The following is a 20,247-nucleotide window of genomic DNA, read 5'->3' as shown; positions in this document are numbered from 1 at the left end:
GTAGGCCTACAGCATCTTCCCTCATGCGGACTGACGAAACTGATGTTCGATGAATATCTTCCTCCCTGAAATGCTGCGAACATATTTTACTGTACTTGCTTGGTTTCCAATCTTTCCTTCTCGAAGCGTTCACCCAGAGAGCTCTTCGCGTTGGATTGATAGGAAATCTAAAGTCAAATCACAGAAATAAAACCATACAGGAAAACTTTACAGTGCATCAGAATTTCAAGTATATATAAGGAAATAGCGCTTAAATAACTTCACTTGCGAATGAAATGTGATTTTTTTTAAACTTTAGACTACAGTCAGAACTATTAGTACACAGGTCGCAAGCGGAAACTTGCGTCTCGCGACCCAGTGGTCGCGATGCTGCTTCTGGCTACTGTATAGTGTATAACTTATAAGACGTCATGAATTTAACTTTCAGCCAATCAGCATCGCGACCAGCGATTCGCCAGACGCAAGTCGGGGAAAGACGCTGCTCATACACATCAGGTCTGCGCATGCGCAACAGCCCGCTGGCTACTGCTTAGTTTTTCGTGAAGTACTGTCGAGTTTGTGCAGTTCATAAAGAGGATGCAACGGGTGATTCCGATTGGTTTGTTCTGGATGTAAGCAGAGCCATCTACAGGTGGCTGTGACAGATTGCTGCGATAGAAACAGGTCTTTGGGAGCAAACAGGTGTATTTGAAGTTAACAAGTTTGAATGCGGGAAGTGTTTTTAAATGTTTGGTGGATGCAGTGCAATACGGCGTTAAACAGTGAATATCATCAAGGATTCGAAGTGATAACTTGCCGGTACTATTCATGAGAAGTGTTACTAGTATTAACCTCTAACATTAATATTTTACTCAGAGTAGTTAAACCAGCAGGAAATGTTACATCCGCTTGTGGCATCGGATTTTATAATATTATAACATTATTAGAAGAAAATGATTGTTCCCTTTTTTTCTTGTTTTTGAGTTTGGCCTATCGAGAAATGAAGCATTATGTTTGTGAGTGGTGTCTCCTCCTTGTGAGATAGCCCTTTACCCAGAAGACATTTATTTATGCCAGGATGCGGGTGCTTACATATTAACGTATCAGCGTTTGGTTTACTCTTTTCACATCAGTTTTTAGTTGGAGCTCGCCAGAATTGATTCACTCATGCATAGATGGATAGTTATAATATTTTTGTTGCAAATTGATTTCCCAAAATCTTGCTTAGAAACACCACTAGCGGAATGAAAGATTTCGCTTACTATCATGATATCGTGGGCGAAGGATATCGTATAATTTCAGACTGTCTTCTGATTTTTTAGTTCTTTAAGCTGATAAAGATACGGTACAATCGTAAAAAGTGTGCGATCTGCACGATACTACATGCTCCGTGTAGCGAAAGTAACATGTTCAATAAGAATGTAGAATTAAATAAATTTTTGCTATTGGTAAATTTTACTAAGCTACACAAAAGGCAATTGAGTCGTACCAATTGTTCCGTGATTACTGGACGTACAGGAGGATTAGTGTACCTATGAAAAGAAACAATGTACTTTTAAGAATTTAAAGGTTTGCATCACAGTTGACACTGTTTGGGTCAGCCAGCATTAGTCCTAGACCTAATAGACATTCTGGGAATTTACTCGGTGATAGTTGGAAAATGCATACTGTTGACTCATATTCAGTTTTGTGTTTAGCAGCCGACACCACATTTCTTCAGATTTTTTATTAAACTTTTGGTACGTGCAATATACGCAGGCGGTATGGGGCTACTTAATTTATTAATTCTCATTAATATGAAGTAGTTGGGTAGACGTTAGAGTGGACCCCCTTGCATTTTGTTTTCTGAATTTACATTGCAACTTTAGTGTTTATTATGAATAGCACTTTCAGTGTGTCGAAGTGCATTTAAATAAGATACAAACGCAAACATTAGGCTATGCTATATGTCGCTCCATGACCACAGTCAAGATTTCAAGACGTGTCGATCATTACACTCGAGCCAATAGTTGAGTGTATTGGGCTTTTGTAAGAATTTTTATCCCAAATAAAGTAGGTTTGCTAACAAGCAACTACCCATCATTTTAACAGCGTTATTGGCACACTTACGGTGTATATGGAAAATGACTTCTGTGTAGAGGTGGCTATTAGTTTTTTCTGATCTATTTTGTGATAAAACTAGAGTGTACGGAGTATGGTGTTATACTCATTGATGGCTCACATTGTGTTCACTTTTTATTCTTGTGACTACTCTAGTTGGCACCCTCTGGATTATATGAATGTCTTCTTCTTTTCCTTCATTACAACCTCTGAAAGTCTACAGGTAAGCCTATCGTGGATTGTTTCTTCCTCTTCTCCTCTCAGTACCCATTCATACTTTTCCTTCTCTTCGCCTTCTCTTTTCAGATCAGTATCCTCTTTTGTCTGCTCAACTTGACTTTCTTTTTCATATCTTTGATCTTTGTCACACTAGTCAGTGTTTACTTGATTCTCCAGCTTTCCATCCCATCCACCTTGATCCTCATCTGCTACCAGTACTTCCAGTATTCAACAACATGCTTTGTTCGTTTCTTTTCGCTTGACCTGTCTGTTGTCTTCCATACTCTTGGCAGTTCCGTCCATATTCACCCTGAACAAATTTCAAGGCAGATTTAGCCCCCTTCAGTCTTTCTCCTGATTTGGGTGTCATGGTCTAATACAGTTCTTCCCTAGGTCCTTATATCCATTTTTCACAACTTTTTTTGTAGGTCCCAGTGTAGTTATTCACTGCTATGTCTTCCTAGTGTTATTGTTTCAGGTGTGCATGTAGTACCGAAGTCATCATTGTTGCCTTGTAGTACCTGAGCTTTGTATCTGTAGATATATTCTTTTTACTGCATACTTCTCTGGCCGTACACACAGCTGTCATCGTCTTCAACATCTCTGTTATTCCCTCATTGCCTTTGTTTCTTCGTGTTATATATTTTTCTAGGTATTTAAATTATCCATCTGTTGCAAGCTGCCTTCTGGTGTTTCCAATTTCCTGTAGTATTCAGTTTGTTGAGTTGTTTCTTTGCTGCTTCTTCCATCTCAGTTACTGTCCACAAAGCCCAGGCAGTCCACCTGGACTCTGTTGTTCAAAATCAGATTACTAATTTAGTTGAAATTACAATATTTAAAAACACAGGATTTATCTGTATTTAACATGAAATTGACAGCTATCATATGCAGACGTTAGTATTGTTGTATGGAATTTTTGCCTCTGGTTGCTGGGGCATTCCAGTTTGATGCAGCTCAGAGAGTCTACTTACAAAAATGAAAAAGCAGGGAAAAGTGGAAATATGGAAGTGTCCGATCCCGCCCGTCTGCTTTGACCCATGACGTCACAAATATGGCGGAAACAAAAACAAACACACACACTTTCCACAAGAAGCCTAATGACACTAACGGGACAAGCGCAGGAAATGGGGTGTTTTGGGTGGGGGGCAAACTAAATATAAACAAATTTAGACGCCTTGCGTAGCTACAACGTGTAAGTGAAGAGAGCCATGCATGAATACCCACCCACCTCCCCAGGGGTCGTAACCCCTGCAACCCATAGAAGATGAAGATGCTTCAGTAGCTGATCAGTGTTTTTGTCTTTTTAAAAAAAAAAAATCTCACGGGATAGAACGAACAGATCAGAAAGATAAATATAATAAACTAAAACAGAAATTGGAGGAAACAGATAATTAAAATAAGTAATAAGAGTTTTTAAATTTAAAAAAAATCTCACGAGATAGAACGAACAGATCAGAAAAGTAAATAAAATAAGATAAAACAGAACTGGAGACAGCCACACTCAAACCAAACTCCGCGCCGTCATGACGTCACACACAACACCCTTACGTCAGGGGTCAAAGCAGACGCGTGGGATCGGACGCTTCTGTCGACCCGGAAAAGTTTTGGACTGATACACCAACTGGAAGACATAGGACAAGGTTTCTGCAATGAATTAAGAATTGGTCATGTAGTCCCCAGTAACCCTCTATCAGGTATTCACACTCCATTGCCTCTGATGTTCAACTTGCCTCAGCAGCTGCAGATGCTCAATGATCCAATAATGCATGTTTCTTACATTCAGCTGTATGTGAGCTGAAAAGTTAACATCTTTGGTAAGACAGGAATCTTATGTCCAGATGTTATGTCGGAACTGAGCAACAGAATTCCATACCTCATCTGTAATGCTGCTGGTTATCTGCCGGTGAAGCAGCATGATACGGATGGAAGCTATATGCCCACAAAATCCAAACAGTGTTGGGCTGCCTTATTCCAGAGGCAATTGTTAATTCTCTGGACCTACCATATGGATTATGAGCAAAAGGTGCCAGAGGATCTATTTTGTTCACTCTGCTTAATTCAGGCCTGCTCCTTACCCTCATGTGGTGTTCCAGTGCCGTTTCAGTATATTACATTAATGCTTGTTCCATAGGTCATGAATACAACATTTCATAATGTTGTGGAATGTGCCAGTATGAAAGAAGTAAGTTCTAAATGTTGTAATTACTCTGAAACTAATAACCGGATTTCGAAAAGTGAAATGTTGAATTTGTCTCGTTTCTAACTATGAATTACTGTAGTTCCATGTATATGGCAAATGACCAAAGATTTTTGTGGCAGTATAATTCACCCCTTCCTGCGCCAAAGAATAGTGAAGATCATCTTTTGTTTTAATGTCGTAGCTGTGCACTTCACTATTATTTTTTGGATTGGATTGGTTTATTGATAACAAATTTCATAAATGAATATATGTGTTGTGAAGGTACTGTGAATATCCCAAGTATCTTAAATAAATATCTGCAAGATGATCTTGGGTGGGCATGTTGGACACAATCTGTCCAGATACCTGTGTGAATACAACTTGTCTGTTATTCTGCATTAAGAAGTGGCATATGTAGTTTTCTCTTGGTTTGCGAAAGAAATTTGTTTTCAAACGAACCAGCACCTGACACACGTGAACAACAGACAGAGTGAAAGCTAAATTTCCACTGTCCCTCTTGTATGCCGGTATTGGGACAGTTCTGCACTGTTTCCTCCATATTCTGTCTGAAGTGTTTCCTTGTTTGGAAGTGAAATCACAAACTTCCACATAGGACATCAATGTTTTCATACCTGAAAGAAGTAAGTTCTAAGTTCTAAATGTTGTAACTACTCTGAAACTAATAACCAAATTTTGAAGAGTGAAATGTCATTAAATTTTTCTCATGTCTAATTATGGCAACAGCAGAAATTACTGTGGTTCCATTTGGAAATGCAAAGTTGATATCAAATCTCTGTAAGTAATATAGCTATAGAGAGGGACTATACATCTTTTATGTGGGTCAAAACAGAACTAAGACATCCTAAGTGGTTCTGAGAATGTGTGAGGTGGACAGCTTAACTTACTAACCCTGCAAGTATGTATGTAATCTTTCATTTTCTGTATTATTCATATTGATTGAGTAATCAACTAAAAGAGTATACCTACATTAAGATGGAGGAGCTGATCCAGACAGGTAATATGGAATATAGTGCCCAAATCATATTTAATACAGCAGAAAGAGGGACGATTTTTACAAAAGTGAAACACCAACTGTGAAATTTTGGTAAACAGGTTTACCTTTACTTTGCAGTATTAAACTGTTTTGTGTAAGGGATTACTGGTATTGTTAAGGAATTTTAATGTTCAGGTAGGCATTTCTAAATACAACTGTTAAATAGATTAATTGCTGTTTTTAATTTGCAGGTGACATTGATAAGATAATAAAATGACATCTGAAGGTAAATCCGCGCCACAAACAGCAACATTAACAACAGATGCCGTCCCTATTCCATCGGCAGAAGTTCAGAATGCACACGCGGAGATGGTGCCTGTACAGAATGAGTTGGGAGAGAATGACACGCGTGAGTCTGAAGAATATGAAGATACACAAGAGGAGCGTGTACCTAGAGGTGATGAACAAGAAATTGAAAGAGTAAAACTGATAGACGATGTTGAAGTGAGTAGTCCACAGGAATTATCACAAAAAGCAAAGGAAAGTGTGGAAACTCCGACGACTAATAATTTGACTGAAAAAAGGAAAAAACCTTCTAGTGATAAAAGAATAAGGAAACATGATAATTCACCAACACCAGGGCAAGGTATGGAATATCTCTTAATGTTCTTTATAGTAAAACAGTATTGCATGTTGTCCACATAGTTGTTATTGTCATTGATGAATATTCATATCTGGATTAATGAAGTGAAGGGTTTCTCTAGAAGAATTCGTTTGCGACATGGGGTCCTGAGCTGTGGAATGGTGAGCACCACCAGTCCTCTGTCACCATAATGTCTGGGCATGCTTCAGCGACCTCTTTGTGGCATATTGGTGGAACGTTGTGTTTCACAGGGATCGGGGATCTTGGTCTAACTGCCTGGCTCACGAGGACAGTGGAAACCTCTCTAAAAAAAATACTGAATCTTAAGATATGCTGCATGCTGATGAGATGTATGGGCATTGATGTGGAACAGTTGTTAGCACTTGACTTTGGGGACCTGTCGTGTCTTAGTTCTATAAGGCTTACACAGGCAAGCGGGACTCAGGCTGAACGGATTCTTATTTGCCGATCTACACGTGGGACTGAGATGCACAACCGGACTCTCAGCATTATGGGTGTACCATCTGGGAGTACTCACACCCACACATACAAATGAATGAGAGGCCTGTCCTCTTGATAATCAAATTACATTTAGTAATGGGGCTCAAGGAGGTGTGAATCAGAATGTGTTTCTAGTGATCAAGATAAAGGAGGGAATATTTGAAAAGCGTATATTAAGCGGTTATGAAATGGTTCCTTGTTGGTCGAGACTAACAGGGCAGAGCAGCTGTAACTTCTTAGGAAGTTAGAGAAATTGGGTGACTATGACATAATTGAGTTGTGTGGCACCCTCAGCTCAAGCAAGGGTGTGATCGCTTGCCGTGATATAATGGACATGGACATTTCAGAACTCAAACAGGGGTCAGTGGATGTGGAGGAAAGGGTACGAAGGAATAATAAAGATGTTGTTGTTGTGGTCTTCAGTCCTGAGACTGGTTTGATGCAGCTCTCCATGCGAATCTATCCTGTGCAAGCTCCTTCATCTCCCAGTACCTACTGCAACCTACATCCTTCTGAATCTGCTTAGTGTAGTCATCTCTTGGTCTCCCTCTACGATTTTTACCCTCCACACTGCCCTCCAATGCTAAATTTGTGATCCCTTGATGCCTCAGGACATGTACTACCAACCAATCCCTTCTTCTAGTCAAGTTGTGCCACAAACTTCTCTTCTCCCCAATCCTATTCAATACTTCCTCATTAGTTATATGATCTACCCTTCTAATCTTCAGCATTCTTCTGTAGCACCACTTTTTTAAGCTTCTATTCTCTTCTTGTCTAAACTATTTATCGTCCGTGTTTCACTTCCATACATGGCTACACTCCATACAAATACTTTGAGAAACGACTTCCTGACACTTAAATCTATACTCGATGTCAACAAATTTCTCCTCTTGAGAAACGCTTTCCTTGCCGTTGCCAGTCTACATTTTATATCCCCTCTACTTTGACCATCATCAGTTATTTTGCTCCTCAAATAGCAAAACTCCTTTACTACTTTAAGTGTCTCATTTTCTAATCTAATTCCCTCAGCATCACCTGTATTAATTAGACTACATTCCATTATCCTCGTTTTGCCTCACTCCCTTCCCAACCACTGCTTCCCTTTCATGCCCCTTGACTCTTATAACTGCCACCTGGTTTCTGTACAAATTGTAAATAGCCTTTCGCTCGCTGTATTTTACCCCTGCCACCTTTAGAATTTGAAAGAGAGTATTCCAGTCAACATTGTCAAAAGCTTTCTGTAAGTCTACAAATGCTAGAAACATAGGTTTGCCTTTCCTTAATCTTTCTTCTAAGATAAGTTGTAAGGTCAGTATTGTCTCACGTGTTCAAGTGTTTCTACGGAATCCAAACTGATCTTCCCCGAGGTCGGCTTCTACCAGTTTTTCCATTCGTCTGTAAAGAATTCGCGTTAGTATTTTGCAGCTGTGACTTATTAAACTGATAGTTCGATAATTTTCACATCTGTCAACACCTGCTTCCTTTGGGATTGGAATTATTATATTCTTCTTGAAGTCTGAGGGTATTTCGCCTGTCTCATACCTCTTGCTCACCAGATGGTAGAGTTTTGTCATGACTGGCTCTCCCAAGGCCGTCAGTAGTTCTAATGGAATGTTGTCTACTCTCGGGGCCTTGTTTCGACTCAGGTCTTTCAGTGCTCTGTCAAACTCTTCACGCAGTATCGTATCTCCCATTTAATCTTCTTCTACATCCTCTTCCATTTCCATAATATTGTCCTCAAGTACATTGCCCTTGTATAGACCCTCTATATACTCCTTCCACCTTTCTGCTTAGAACTGGGTTTCCATCTGAGCTCTTGATATTCATGCCAGTGGTTCTCTTTTCTCCAAAGGTATCTTTTATTTTCTTGTAGGCTGTATCTATCTTGCCCCTAGTGATACATGCTTCTACATCCTTACATTTGTCCTCTAGCCATGCCTGCTTAGCCATTTTGCACTTCCTGTCGATATCATTTTTGAGACATTTGTATTCCTTTTTGCCTGCTTCATTTACTGCATTTTTATATTTTCTCGTTTCATCAATTAAATTCAATATTTCTTCTGTTACCCAAGGATTTCTATTAGCCCTCGTCTTTTTACCTACTTGATCCTCTGCTGCCTTCACTACTTCATCCCACAGAGCTACCCATTCATCTTCTACTGTATTTCTTTCCCCTATTCCTGTCATTTTTTCCCTTTTGCACTCCCTGAAACTCTGTACAACCTCTGGTTTAATCAGTTTATCCAGGTCCCATCTCCTTAAATTCCCACCTTTTTGCAATTTCTTCAGTTTTAATCTACAGTTCATAACCAGTAGATTGTGGTCAGAGTCTACATCTGCCCCTGGAAATGTCCTACAATTTAAAACCTTGTTCCTTAATCTCTGTCTTAAGATTATATAATCTATCTGATACCGTTTAGTATCTCCAGGATTCTTCCATGTATACAACCTTCTTTTATGATTCTTGAACCAAGTGTTAGCTATGATTAAGTTATGATCTGTGCAAAATTGTACCAGACGGTGTCCTCTTTCATTTCTTAGCCCCAATCCATATTCACCTACTATGTTTCCTTCTTTCCCTTTTCCTACTGTCGAATTCCAGTCACCCATGACTATTAAATTTTCGTCTCCCTTCACTCCCTGAATAATTTCTTTTATTTCATCATTTCTTCAATTTCTTCATCTGCAGAGCTAGTTGGCATATAAACTTGTACTACTGTAGTAGGCATGGGCTTCGTGTCTATCTTGGCCACTATAATACGTTCACTATGCTGTTTGTAGTAGCTTACCCGCACTCCTATTTTTTTTATTCATTATTAAACCTACTCCTGCATTACCCCTATTTGATTTTGTATTTATAACCCTGTATTCACCTGACCAGAAGGCTTGTTCCTCCTGCCACCGAACTTCACTAATTCCCACTGTATCTAAGTTTAACCTATCCATTTCCCTTTTTAAATTTTCTAACCTACCTGCTCGATTAAGGGATCTGACATTCCACGCTCCGATCCATAGAATGGCATTTTTCTTTCTCCTGATAACGACGTCCTCCTGAGTAGTCCCCGCCCGGAGATCCGAATGGGGGACTATTTTAGCTCCGGAATATTTTACCCAAGAGGACGCCATCATCATTTAACCATACAGTAAAGCTGCATGCCCTTGGGAAAAATTATGACTGTAGTTTCCCCTTGCTTTCAGCAGTTCGCAGTATCACAACAGCAAGGCCGTTTTGGTTAGTGTTACAAGGCCAGATCAGTCAATCATCCAGACTGTCGCCCCTGCAAATACTGAAAAGGCTGCTGCCCCTCTTCAGGAACCACACATTTGTCTGGCCTCTCAACAGATACCCCTCCGTTGTGGTTGCACCTACGGTACGGCTATCTGTATCGTTGAGGCACGCAAGCCTCCCCATCAACCGCAAGGTCCGTGGTTCATGGGGGGGGATAATAAAGATCATCATCTTCATTGTGATCTTTAGTACTGTAAGACTGCCTTAATGCTTTCCTCCTACTTAGGGATAGGCCTTACATACCTTACACTATGCATTGCTACAAATGCTAGTGTTTTGGTACTAGAGTGCTGAGTTGTGGGTGTGAAGCGACTTATGGGAAGTGTGGAAAGGCAGCCCATAAATCTGGGGCTTAATGCCCTTCTCCAGCAATAGGCATTAGCTGCTCTGGGACACATCCAGTCTGGATGCGTGATCAACAGTATTATGTCCACAATACAGTGTCTTGTACTGTATTCCGTGTTTGTGGATGACTTCTCCATCTCCTGTACATCCTCCAGCGTTGCTAATGCTACTCTGCAATTACATTTGATGATCAGGTGTTTGGAGGAATGATCTAACACCACAGGTTTTAAATTCACTTTGGAGAAAACTGTTTTTGTGGGTTTTGATCACTCCTGCTCTCGTTTTAATGCACCCATTTAAAAAGTGGGGATACTATTCCCACTTTTAAGGAAAATGTGAAATATCTAAGCCTCACTTATGATGAGAAGCTAATGGGGCTGCCACACCTTAAAGAACTAAAACTGAAGTTCTTAAGGCTTTAAACATCCTTAAACTCATCAGTCATAGGTCCTGGGGAGCTGACAGGGCACGTTTGATCCAACTTCAAAACTTTGTGCAGCCCAGCTGGAGTACGGTTGCAAGTGTGGCCTCCATACTTCAAAATTCTGGATGCATTTCATCAAGAGGGCATTAGGCTGTCAACAGGGGCTTACCACACAAGTCCAGTTTCTAGCCTGTGTGCAGAGGCTGCTGGTGAGCCTTCGCTGTCTTCTCCCCATGGCATGCCAAGCTAATAGGCCTTGGTCCTTTCCAAAATTGCTAGCAGCCATCTCCATTGCACAGTTACCATTGGACCAACTGTTCCATCATTGTCCATAGGCAGGGAGGGATCTGTGTGAGAGAGAGCTTTGAGTTACTACAGGTGGTCCAAAGTCACGGGTGGCATACGACGCTCCCCTGGCTACTACAGAGGCCCAGGTTACTTTTCAGATTGACACTTGCACCAGGAATTGTACACCAGACTATATTTTAACATAAAATTTAATGAGATTTTACATTGCCACCCGGATTTTATTCCCGTTTAAACAGACTAGTTTAAGCACGGGGATTTTATCCACTGTTCTGTTGTGTTCACTACATTGTCCTCAGGATAGTGCCTCTAGAGCAGTTTTCATTTTATTATTTGGAATTGTTTACTATCCTGTGGGCACTGAAGAAGATGAAATAGCGTCATGGTGAGAAATTCTCCCGCTCAAATTCCCACAGGACCCTTCTTGTTGTTGGTCAGATGTACCCAGCAGATAGGTTTGTGCAAGAGATGCCAGACATGCTTCATCTCTTGCAGAGGCAGGACAAGGATGTAATTTTCTGCTGGGTCTCAAGGCACATACGGACCCAGGGAAATGAACTTGGTGATGCAGCTGCCAAGGAGGGTTCTTCCATTCACCACCTGCTTGCTGTTCAGGCCCCCCCCCCCCCCTGCGGGCCTGGCAGTTAGAATAGGCCCAAGGTATTCCTGCCTGCCATAAGAGGCGACTAAAAGTGTCTCACACCTTTTAGCCCTTATGTGATGGTCCCCTTTAGGGTTTGACCTCCATTTTTCAAAATTTTCCTGAAGAGCGGGCCAGTTGGGGAAGGGTGTCTTAAATGGTGCATCATGTCCATTGTGCATTGAGATCTTCAGCCCACTTTCTTGTCGTGGCATTGCAGTCCCGCTCATCCCCCATCTCTTAAGTGAGGACACCTTCCTGGGTGACCATGGAATACTTTGCACCTCACATCCAGCACGGTAGCCTGTCTGTTATGATGGGGTCACCATGTACCCTGTAGGTTGTAGCCCACTGACTATACAGGGATCATTCTGCTTATGTCTGCAGTGCTAACTCCCCATGTATGCCAAGGAGTAGATGCCCATCGCCCTGGGGCATCGGGACTCCCGGCAATGGCCATCCTGTCAGGTGGCCTTTCCTGTGGCTGGGTGGTGCCCGTGGGGAGGGCCCCTGGTCAGAGTGGGTGACATCAGGGCAGATGACTTGTGATGAAGCGTATCACGTCATCACTTGCTGGTGATCAAATATCTGCAGTCTCTAAACGTTCCAAGTCTCAGTACAATGCAAGGAAGTATGATCCTAAATCATTCCCCTCCCTGGCCACACCATAGGAGGAATGCCAGGCTAAGGATGGCAGCTAATCTTATTCGCCTCAGTATGTCGTATGTACGAGAGCTGATATGGACTTCTTTGCCTCGATGAAGCCTCAGTTTTGTTTGTTTTTTTAGAGGACAAGTTTGGGAAGGTGGAGGGCTTGTCCAAAAAGTGGTCAGGGTCATTCTTAATAAAAACGGCATCCTCTGCCTAGTCATGGGCATTACTCACTTGTGACAAGCTGGGGGATGTTTCTGTTATCATCACGCCTTATTAGAGCTTAAATGTGGTGCAGGGTATTATGTTTCACAGGGACCTTCTTTTGCAGTCTCATGACGAGCTGCGTGCCAACTTAAGAGTGACGAAGAGTTCATTTCGTCCGGCTCGGCCATTGGGGTCCAAGGGATAATCAGGTTGCTACTGGTGTCTTCATCTAGGCCTTCAAGGGTGACATTACCTGAGAAGGTCAAGATGATGGTCTACCATTGTGATGTCAAGCCATATATCCCTGTGACCTCCTCTTTAACCCCATCAGTTCCGTGAGTTCCAGTCGGCTCTCAGAGTTAAAAGACTACACCTGCCTCCTTGATGGTGCGGGGCACTTCCCTCCTTGATGCTCCCGCAACGCCTACCCTGGGAGCACTGTCCCCCAAACCATTGGGGACACCAGTCCCCACTTCTCAGCCAGAGAAGCGTAAGTCTTCTTCGGCTCGTCTCGCTAGGAAGGGGTCCTTTGGGTCACTCCCTTCCCAGGTTTCTGCTAGTGGGAAATATGACACCCACCAGTGGCTGAAGTGCCCAAAAGCAGCTGGTTGTGGGGATTCGCAATCACCCTCAGTCCCGGAGACCGAGTCAGTGAAGCCCTCCCAAGCAGAGAAACCCAAAGATCAGTGAGAGAAATCCAGAAAGAAGACCCCCAAAACCAAGGGAATTGTGGTGGCACCCACACTACCACTGCCTACAAGCTCTGAGGATGAGGTGAATATTCTGGCATCTGCTGAGGACGTAGATCTCGCCCGACCCTCAGACAAAATGGAGATAGCCTGTTCAGGAAATAAGTCGATGGCAGCAGGTGACCCTGAGGCATAGACTGCCTCATTAAGTGTTTCATACCTTCCCAGTCTCATGATGATGTCATCCTCCAGTGGAATTGCAGTGGTTTTTTCCACCACCTGGCTGAGCTACAGCAACTGTTAAGCTTTACATCTTCTTCTGCAGTGCCTTCATGGACATCTGGTTCCCAGCAATGCGGACCCTTTTGCTTGTAGCCTCCTGACCCCTAAGGCATCGGTAAGGGGTAGATGCCCATCCCCCTGGGGACATTGGGACTCTCGGCAATGGCCATCCTTCCAGGTGGCCTTTTCTGCGGTTAGGTGGCACCCGTGGGAAGAGCCCCTGGTCGGAGTGGGTGGCATCTGGGTGGATGACACGTGATGAAGTGTAGTACATCATCTCCTGCTGGTGGTAAAACACCAGCAGCCTCTAACCGTTCATGGGCTCAATTCAATGTGCAGAAGTATGGCCCCAAGTCATTCGCCTCCGTGGCCACACCAGGGAAGGAACGTCTAGCTAAGGATGGTAGTGGCTCTTTTTTGCCCCGGTACTTTGTATGTTTGAGAGCTGATGGGGAATCTGTCATGACGATGAAGCCTCAGTTTTTTGTTGAGAATTTAGAGGACAAGTTTGGGGAGGTGGAGGGCTTGTCCAAAATGAGATCTGGGTCAGTCTTGATCAAGACAGTATCCTCTGCACAGTCATGGGTGTTACTCGCTTATGACAAGCTGGGGGATGCTTCTTTAACCATCGCGCCCCATAAGAGCTTAAATACGGTCCAGGGTATCATATTTCAGCGGGACCTTCTTTTGCAGTCCGACGATAAGCTGTGCACCAATTTAGAACGACAAGGGGCACATTTCGTTCGGTACGTCCACTGGCGTCCGAGGGATAATCATGTTGCCACCAGTGCCTTCATCTTGGCCTTCGAGGATGATACATTACCTGTGATGAAAACCCCATATCCCTCTCCCAATGCGGTGCTTTAAATGTTGGAAGTTCGGTCGCATGTCTTCCCGCTGTACTTCCAGCATCACATGTCCAGATTGCAGGCACCCATCACATCCCAATACTCCATGTCCCTTGCCTCCCATCCGTGTCGGTTGCGGAGGAGAGCACCATTTGCCTTGCTCGCCTGACTGCGGGATTCCCCAGAAAGAAAGGAAAATCATGGAGTAAAAGACCCAGGACCGACTGACCCACACTAAGGCTAAGAGGAAATTTGAACGCCTACATCTTGTACACATGACAGTGTCTTACACTGCCGCCACACCAGTTCTAGCCCCATCAGCTCTGCCAACACCAGTCACGTCTCAAATCGCCCTTGATGGCGGGGGGCACTTCCCTCCCTGTTGCTCCTGCACAACCTAAATTCAGGAGCAACCCCCCCCCCCCCCACCCCCGCCAACCATCGAGGATGTCTGTTCCCAATTCTAAGCTGGAGAAGCGTACAACTTCTTCAGCTGCTCTCGATAGGTAGCGGTCCCTTGGGTCACTCCCTTCCCAGGTTTCTGCTAGTGGGAAAGATGACACCCGCCAGTGGCTGAAGAGCCCAAAAGCAGCTGGTTGCAGGGCTTCACGCTCATCCTGAGTCCCTGAGACTGAATCAGTGAAGTCCTCCCAGCAAGAGAAACTCGAGGAACAGCGAGAGAAATCCAAAAAGAAGGTCCCCAAGACCAAGGGAATTGCGATGGCACCCACACCACCACTACCTCCAAGCCCTGCATCTGCGGATGAAGTGGAGATTCTACCATCCGCTGAGGACCTAGATCTCGCTGGACCCTCAGACAAAATGGATATAGACTGCTCAGGCAAAAACTCGGTGGCAGCAGGTGACCCTGAGGCATAAACTGCCTCATTGCATGTTCCATGCCTTCCCAGCCTCACAATGATGTCATCCTCCAGTGGAATTGCGGCGGTTTTTTCCACCGCCTGGCTGAGCTATGGCAACTGTTAAGCTTTACACCTGCTTTCTGCATTGCCCTCCAGGAAACCTGGTTACTGGCTGAGGCAGAGATGTCAAAACTTTACTGTTGCAACTCGACCTCTGCCTCTTAAATACTGGGTCTGCCACACATTTCATTGTGGCTTGAGGTAGTTACTCGGCCATTGATTTATCAATTTGCAGCCCAGGACTTCTCCCATCTATCCACTGGAGAGCATGTGACGACCTGTGTGGTAGTGACCACTTCCCCATCATCCTGTCACTGCCCCGGTGTCAAGACCACAGACGCCTGCCCAGAAAATCTCCCATCTGCCTACAAGCGACATCTCCTCTTCATCTTCAACCGTATCTGGTGCAATGTCATCTTTCCATCACAATGGTGGGAGAGCACCATGATTCTGATGCTCAAACCCGGTAAAAACCCACTTGATGTGTATAACTATCGGCCCATCAGCCTCACCAATGTTCTTTGTAAGCTGCTGTCCCTATCTATCTCCAACTGAGCTTTATTTGTTGCAGTGATACTTTGTTTTACATGTTATTGTCCGTACATAACTAAAGAAATAAACACAGTAGACTTTGAAATGTCAGACCATTCCTGTTAATGCCTGCCTGCACAAAAAAACTCTTCTGCAGACAACTTAGAAAGGGGGATGTCTGTGTACCAGGAAATTCTAAGTTGAGCATAAACTCCAAACATTTTTATAGGCAGCATTCAAAACCAAATAATAAAGGTTTCCGAATACTTTTTATTTATGTCCACCCCCCAGGGTCGAAGCATTTGTTTACTGAGTATGGGCTTGTTGACCCGAGGGTTCCTGAACTGGGGACTGGTAAGTGCCATCAGCCCTCTGTCACTGTAAGCTCAGGGCATGCTTCAGTGACCATCGTGCGACGCAGCGTCGGACTATTGAGTTCCAGAGAATGGGGGACCTTGGCTTCACCGCCTGGTCTGTGAGGAAGGTACACACCCCTATAAAAAAAACCCTCAATCTCAAGGTGCGCTACGTGCTAATGAGATGAATGGCAGTTGAGGTAAAACAGTCTCTAGCGGGCAACCTCTGGGGCACCTGCCACCCTCCTGTTGTATAAGGCTTGCTCAGGCATGCAGGACTCTTCCTGGGTTGACGGCTGTTTCGCTGACGTCTTGTGGGATCCCTAGGAAATGGTCTAATGAAATTACTACTACTTACGGGACAGGTGTACCGTCAGGTGGTGCCTAGACATATTCATCAAAGAGAGCTTGGTTGGTTAGTTCTCCCAAAAAGAAGTCTTGGAATCATAGTAACAGGGCATTACTGTGCCATAACACTTTCACTGTAAACAAGTGAACAGGGGGACCCTGAAGGCGGTCTCCCCATTTTATATTCACAAGGTATTGCTGGGTCCCTAAAAGTGTCAAACAGCTTCGTAATGGAACAGTTCTAGTTGAAACTGCTAATTTATACCAAATATCTAAGCTTCTGGGATGGTGGCCTTAGATGACTACCCTGTCGAGAATGAGTTGCATAACACTCTTAACTTTAGTAAGGGTGTGGTTACATGCTCTGACATAATGGAGGTGAATCCCGCAGAGTTACGTGAAGAATAGAAAAATGTGGGTGTAACGCAAGTGCAGAACTGTATGAGGAGAGTCAATGGCAAATTGAAAACATTGACAACATTTGTTCTAACATTTAATACTTCAGAATTGCCTGAACATATCCGTTTTAAGGTTCGCCCGTTTGCTCTCAGCCCAATGTGATGCTTCAAATGTAAAAGATTTGGTCATACCACTGTAGGATGTAATGGGAGGGCTACGTGTGGTAATTATAGAGGCTCAGCTCACGAATCAAGCAATTCTTACATATTTCCTCGGAAATGTATACGCTGCTCCAGGGATCACACAGTGTGGAGCATAAAGTGTAAGGTTTACAACGAGGATGCCAGTCACAAAGTGTGATGCCTCCACACAAACTCAGACCACAGATTCAAGTACGAGCACCTACACTTGTCAGTGAACCTGTGGGAGAAACACTCCACTTGAAACAGTAGTCATTTGGAAGCCATTGGCAATGGGCTTACCAACTAAACCACATACCACTGCCCACCATCAGATGCCAATTAAGCTGTGCCCGCAACCCAAGCAACCACCTCCTCCCATAAGTAAAGAAAAATGTGCTTCAAAAAGTAGTTCAAAGTCTAAGAAAGTGGTAGTTAAACCTTAGGATTGGTGAAGTCTCTCCGTCTCTGATGGGGACTATGCTCTTGAGGATACGTACTTCCAGTCGGAGGAACCAGAGAGCCGAGAACTGGCTAACGTTCCCCCTGATCTCCTCAGTAAGTCACCATCTCCGTGGGAGAAAGTCATGAACAACCTTTGCTAAACAATGGCTTCCACAGGGACTTCTGTGTAGCAGTGGGATTTCAATGGATATTACTTACATTTGGAAGAATTACAGCTACTGGTCCAGGAGAAACTGTTCATCATCTGCGTACAAGAAACGCATCTTAGTCACCAACACACCTTCATCATAGGGTTACCACGCATACAGGAAGGACGATATTACTGGAGACAGGGCTAAAGGTGGAGTGACTGTTTTCATTGACGACAGATGCCACTCCTCTTCTGTCACTCCTACCACGACCATACACGCAATTGCCGTGAAAGTTCTAGTACCTGTTAATAACACGGTGTGTTCTTTGGGTCTTCCACCTAATGGTGCTTTGGGCGCAGACGCACTGACAGAACTGTTCCGGGGACTCCAATGCCCGTTCCTTCTTGTGGGGACTTCGGTGCACACAATGAGCTGTGGAGCTTGGCTACCACTTGCTACAGGGGTCAGATGATAGAGCGACTTTTCCATTCTGAGAATATCTTCCTTCCGAACGTGGGTCGGATGACACACTTTTCCACAGCTGTTTCAGCCATTGACATGTTTTTGTTCACCAGCTATTGCAGACGCAGTTCAGTGGGAAGTAGCTACAGATTTACATAGTGTGGATCCACCTACTGATTAGGACGGTGGCTGATAGGAGACCACTCAGATGGATGACACAAAGGGCAAATTGGTTGTAGTACAGTTGACAGGCTATTTTTGAACAAAAGGATTGTGCACAAGAGATAGTGGCCCATATCACTTGTGAGATCCAAGAGGCTGCTGCAGAGTCCATCCCCGGTCTAGTAACCACCTCAGATGACAACGGCCTGTAGCTTTGTGGAATGATGACTGTCGATTGGGAATCAGGCCAGATAAACGAACAGCTCTGCGGAACTTCAAACATCGTCCAACTACAGAAAGCCTTCATGCCTTCAGATCTGCGAGAGCACATATGAGGCGAGTGATTAAAGAATGGAAGAGTGCTTCCTGGAAGGAATTCATGACTTCCATTAATTGGTCCACTTCCACTGCGCAAGTTTGGAACTCAATAAGACAGACTTCAGGCAAGGGCAGTATATGTCCCGTTACAGCCTTGTCAAGTAATGAGGTCTTGGTGGGCATGCCAGAAGACATGGCTCAAGTTGTTGCTTCATTGTCACTATGTCATCCAGACAAGCTCCTGTTTTTCAGGTGTTCTGTAGGACTGCAGGGATGAGGAAGCTCAGTTTCTTCTCACATAATGAGAAAATCTACAACCTTCTGTTCTCTCTGTGGGAACTGGAATCGGCTTTGTCTGCAACCAGATACACTAACCCAGGACCTGATGAGATCCATTATACCATGCTTCATCTGTGCCCTGAAGCGAAAGGACAACTCCTTTCTTGTTTCAATCAGATCTGGTTTGAAGGACAGTTCCCCACAATTTGGAAGGAGGCAATGTTAATTTTATTCTGGAAACCAGGCAAGGACCCCAGCAGTGGACTGTAGCCCTTACCAGTCATATGGGTAAGACACTTGAATGCATGATCAACTGCCGCCTCGTCTGACTGCTCAAATCCCGAGGTCACCTGAGCCACTCCCAGTGCGGTTTCAGGTGCTCCCATTTCACCTTTGACATCTTAATTCTACTGGAGATGGTAACACTGGAGTCCTTCTTACACCAAAACCATTTGGTTTGTGTGTTTTTTGACTTTGAAAAAGCATATGACACTGCTTGGAGGTACAACATTGTTCACCAACTTCGTGAGTGGGGACTATGTGGATGCCTGCCACTTCTTATCCAATCCTTTCTCGAGCACCATCGTCTTCGATATCACGTTGGCAAATAATTGTCTGACTGCTATGTTCAAGAGAATGGAGCCCCTAAGGTAGTGTCATCAGTGTCACATTGTTTGCCATCGCTATCAATGGCATTTCCTCTGCAATCAGGAGCTCTGTCAAATGCTGTTTGTTTGTGTATGACTTTGCAATCTCCTACTCTTCCTCTGATTTTATAATGATGATAAGGCAGCTACGGATGACCATTAGGAGGCTGGAAATTTGGGCCAGGACAACTGCTTTTCGGTTCTCACTCGAGAAGACGCCATGTGTCAATTTTAACTGTTCGTTGAAGCTTTAACCAATCAGTGCTCACAACGGGGGACAGTATTTTACGTTTTCAAGAAACCGCGCGCTTTTTGGGTTTATTGTTTGTCTCGATAGTAACTTGTCTCATACCTGAAAGATCTATGAACAAAAGGCTTCCAGTCATTGAATATTTTGAAATGCCTCAGAGGAAAAACATGGGGAGCTGACAGGTCCTGCCTCCTGCAGTTTTACAGGGTATTTGTTTGATCACATTTAAATTATGGCAGCGTGGTCTATGAATCAGCCCATACCTGCTACCTCTAGATGTTATATGCTGTCTACCGTGAGGGCATTTGGATATCAACTGGAACCTTTTGGACCAGCCCAGTTCTGAGTCTATGTGCAGAGGCTGGTGAACCACCACTTTGGATTTGGTGCCGTATCCTTTTGGATCCACAGGCACTGAAAATACCTGTGTCACCTCAGTCATTGGCATTTAGTGCAGTGGTCCAACCCATCTTTGAATGGCTTTTCAGGAATTGGCCCTAT

General features: G+C 43.9%; 1 protein-coding gene across 2 annotated transcripts in view; it reads left to right on the top strand.

The window, feature by feature from the left end:
• The first annotated feature begins 502 nt into the window (after window positions 1-502).
• The window catches only part of LOC124798117, a 38,732-nt gene continuing 18,987 nt past the window's right edge, over window positions 503-20,247 (top strand). Inside the window, exons 1-2 of one of the 2 annotated variants that reach the window (XM_047261375.1) lie at window positions 503-798; window positions 5,723-6,117. In XM_047261375.1, the coding sequence (XP_047117331.1) occupies window positions 5,745-6,117 (373 nt within the window). In that variant the 5' untranslated portion in view covers window positions 503-798; window positions 5,723-5,744. The remainder of the gene's footprint in view (window positions 799-5,722; window positions 6,118-20,247) is intronic. The other variant, XM_047261374.1, reaches the window with a different exon arrangement.

The sequence above is a fragment of the Schistocerca piceifrons genome, chromosome 5 (assembly GCF_021461385.2).
Source record: "Schistocerca piceifrons isolate TAMUIC-IGC-003096 chromosome 5, iqSchPice1.1, whole genome shotgun sequence".
Lineage (NCBI taxonomy): Eukaryota > Metazoa > Arthropoda > Insecta > Orthoptera > Acrididae > Schistocerca > Schistocerca piceifrons.
The sequence above is the reverse complement of the archived record's forward strand: the minus strand, read 5'-3'. Positions and strand labels throughout refer to the sequence as shown.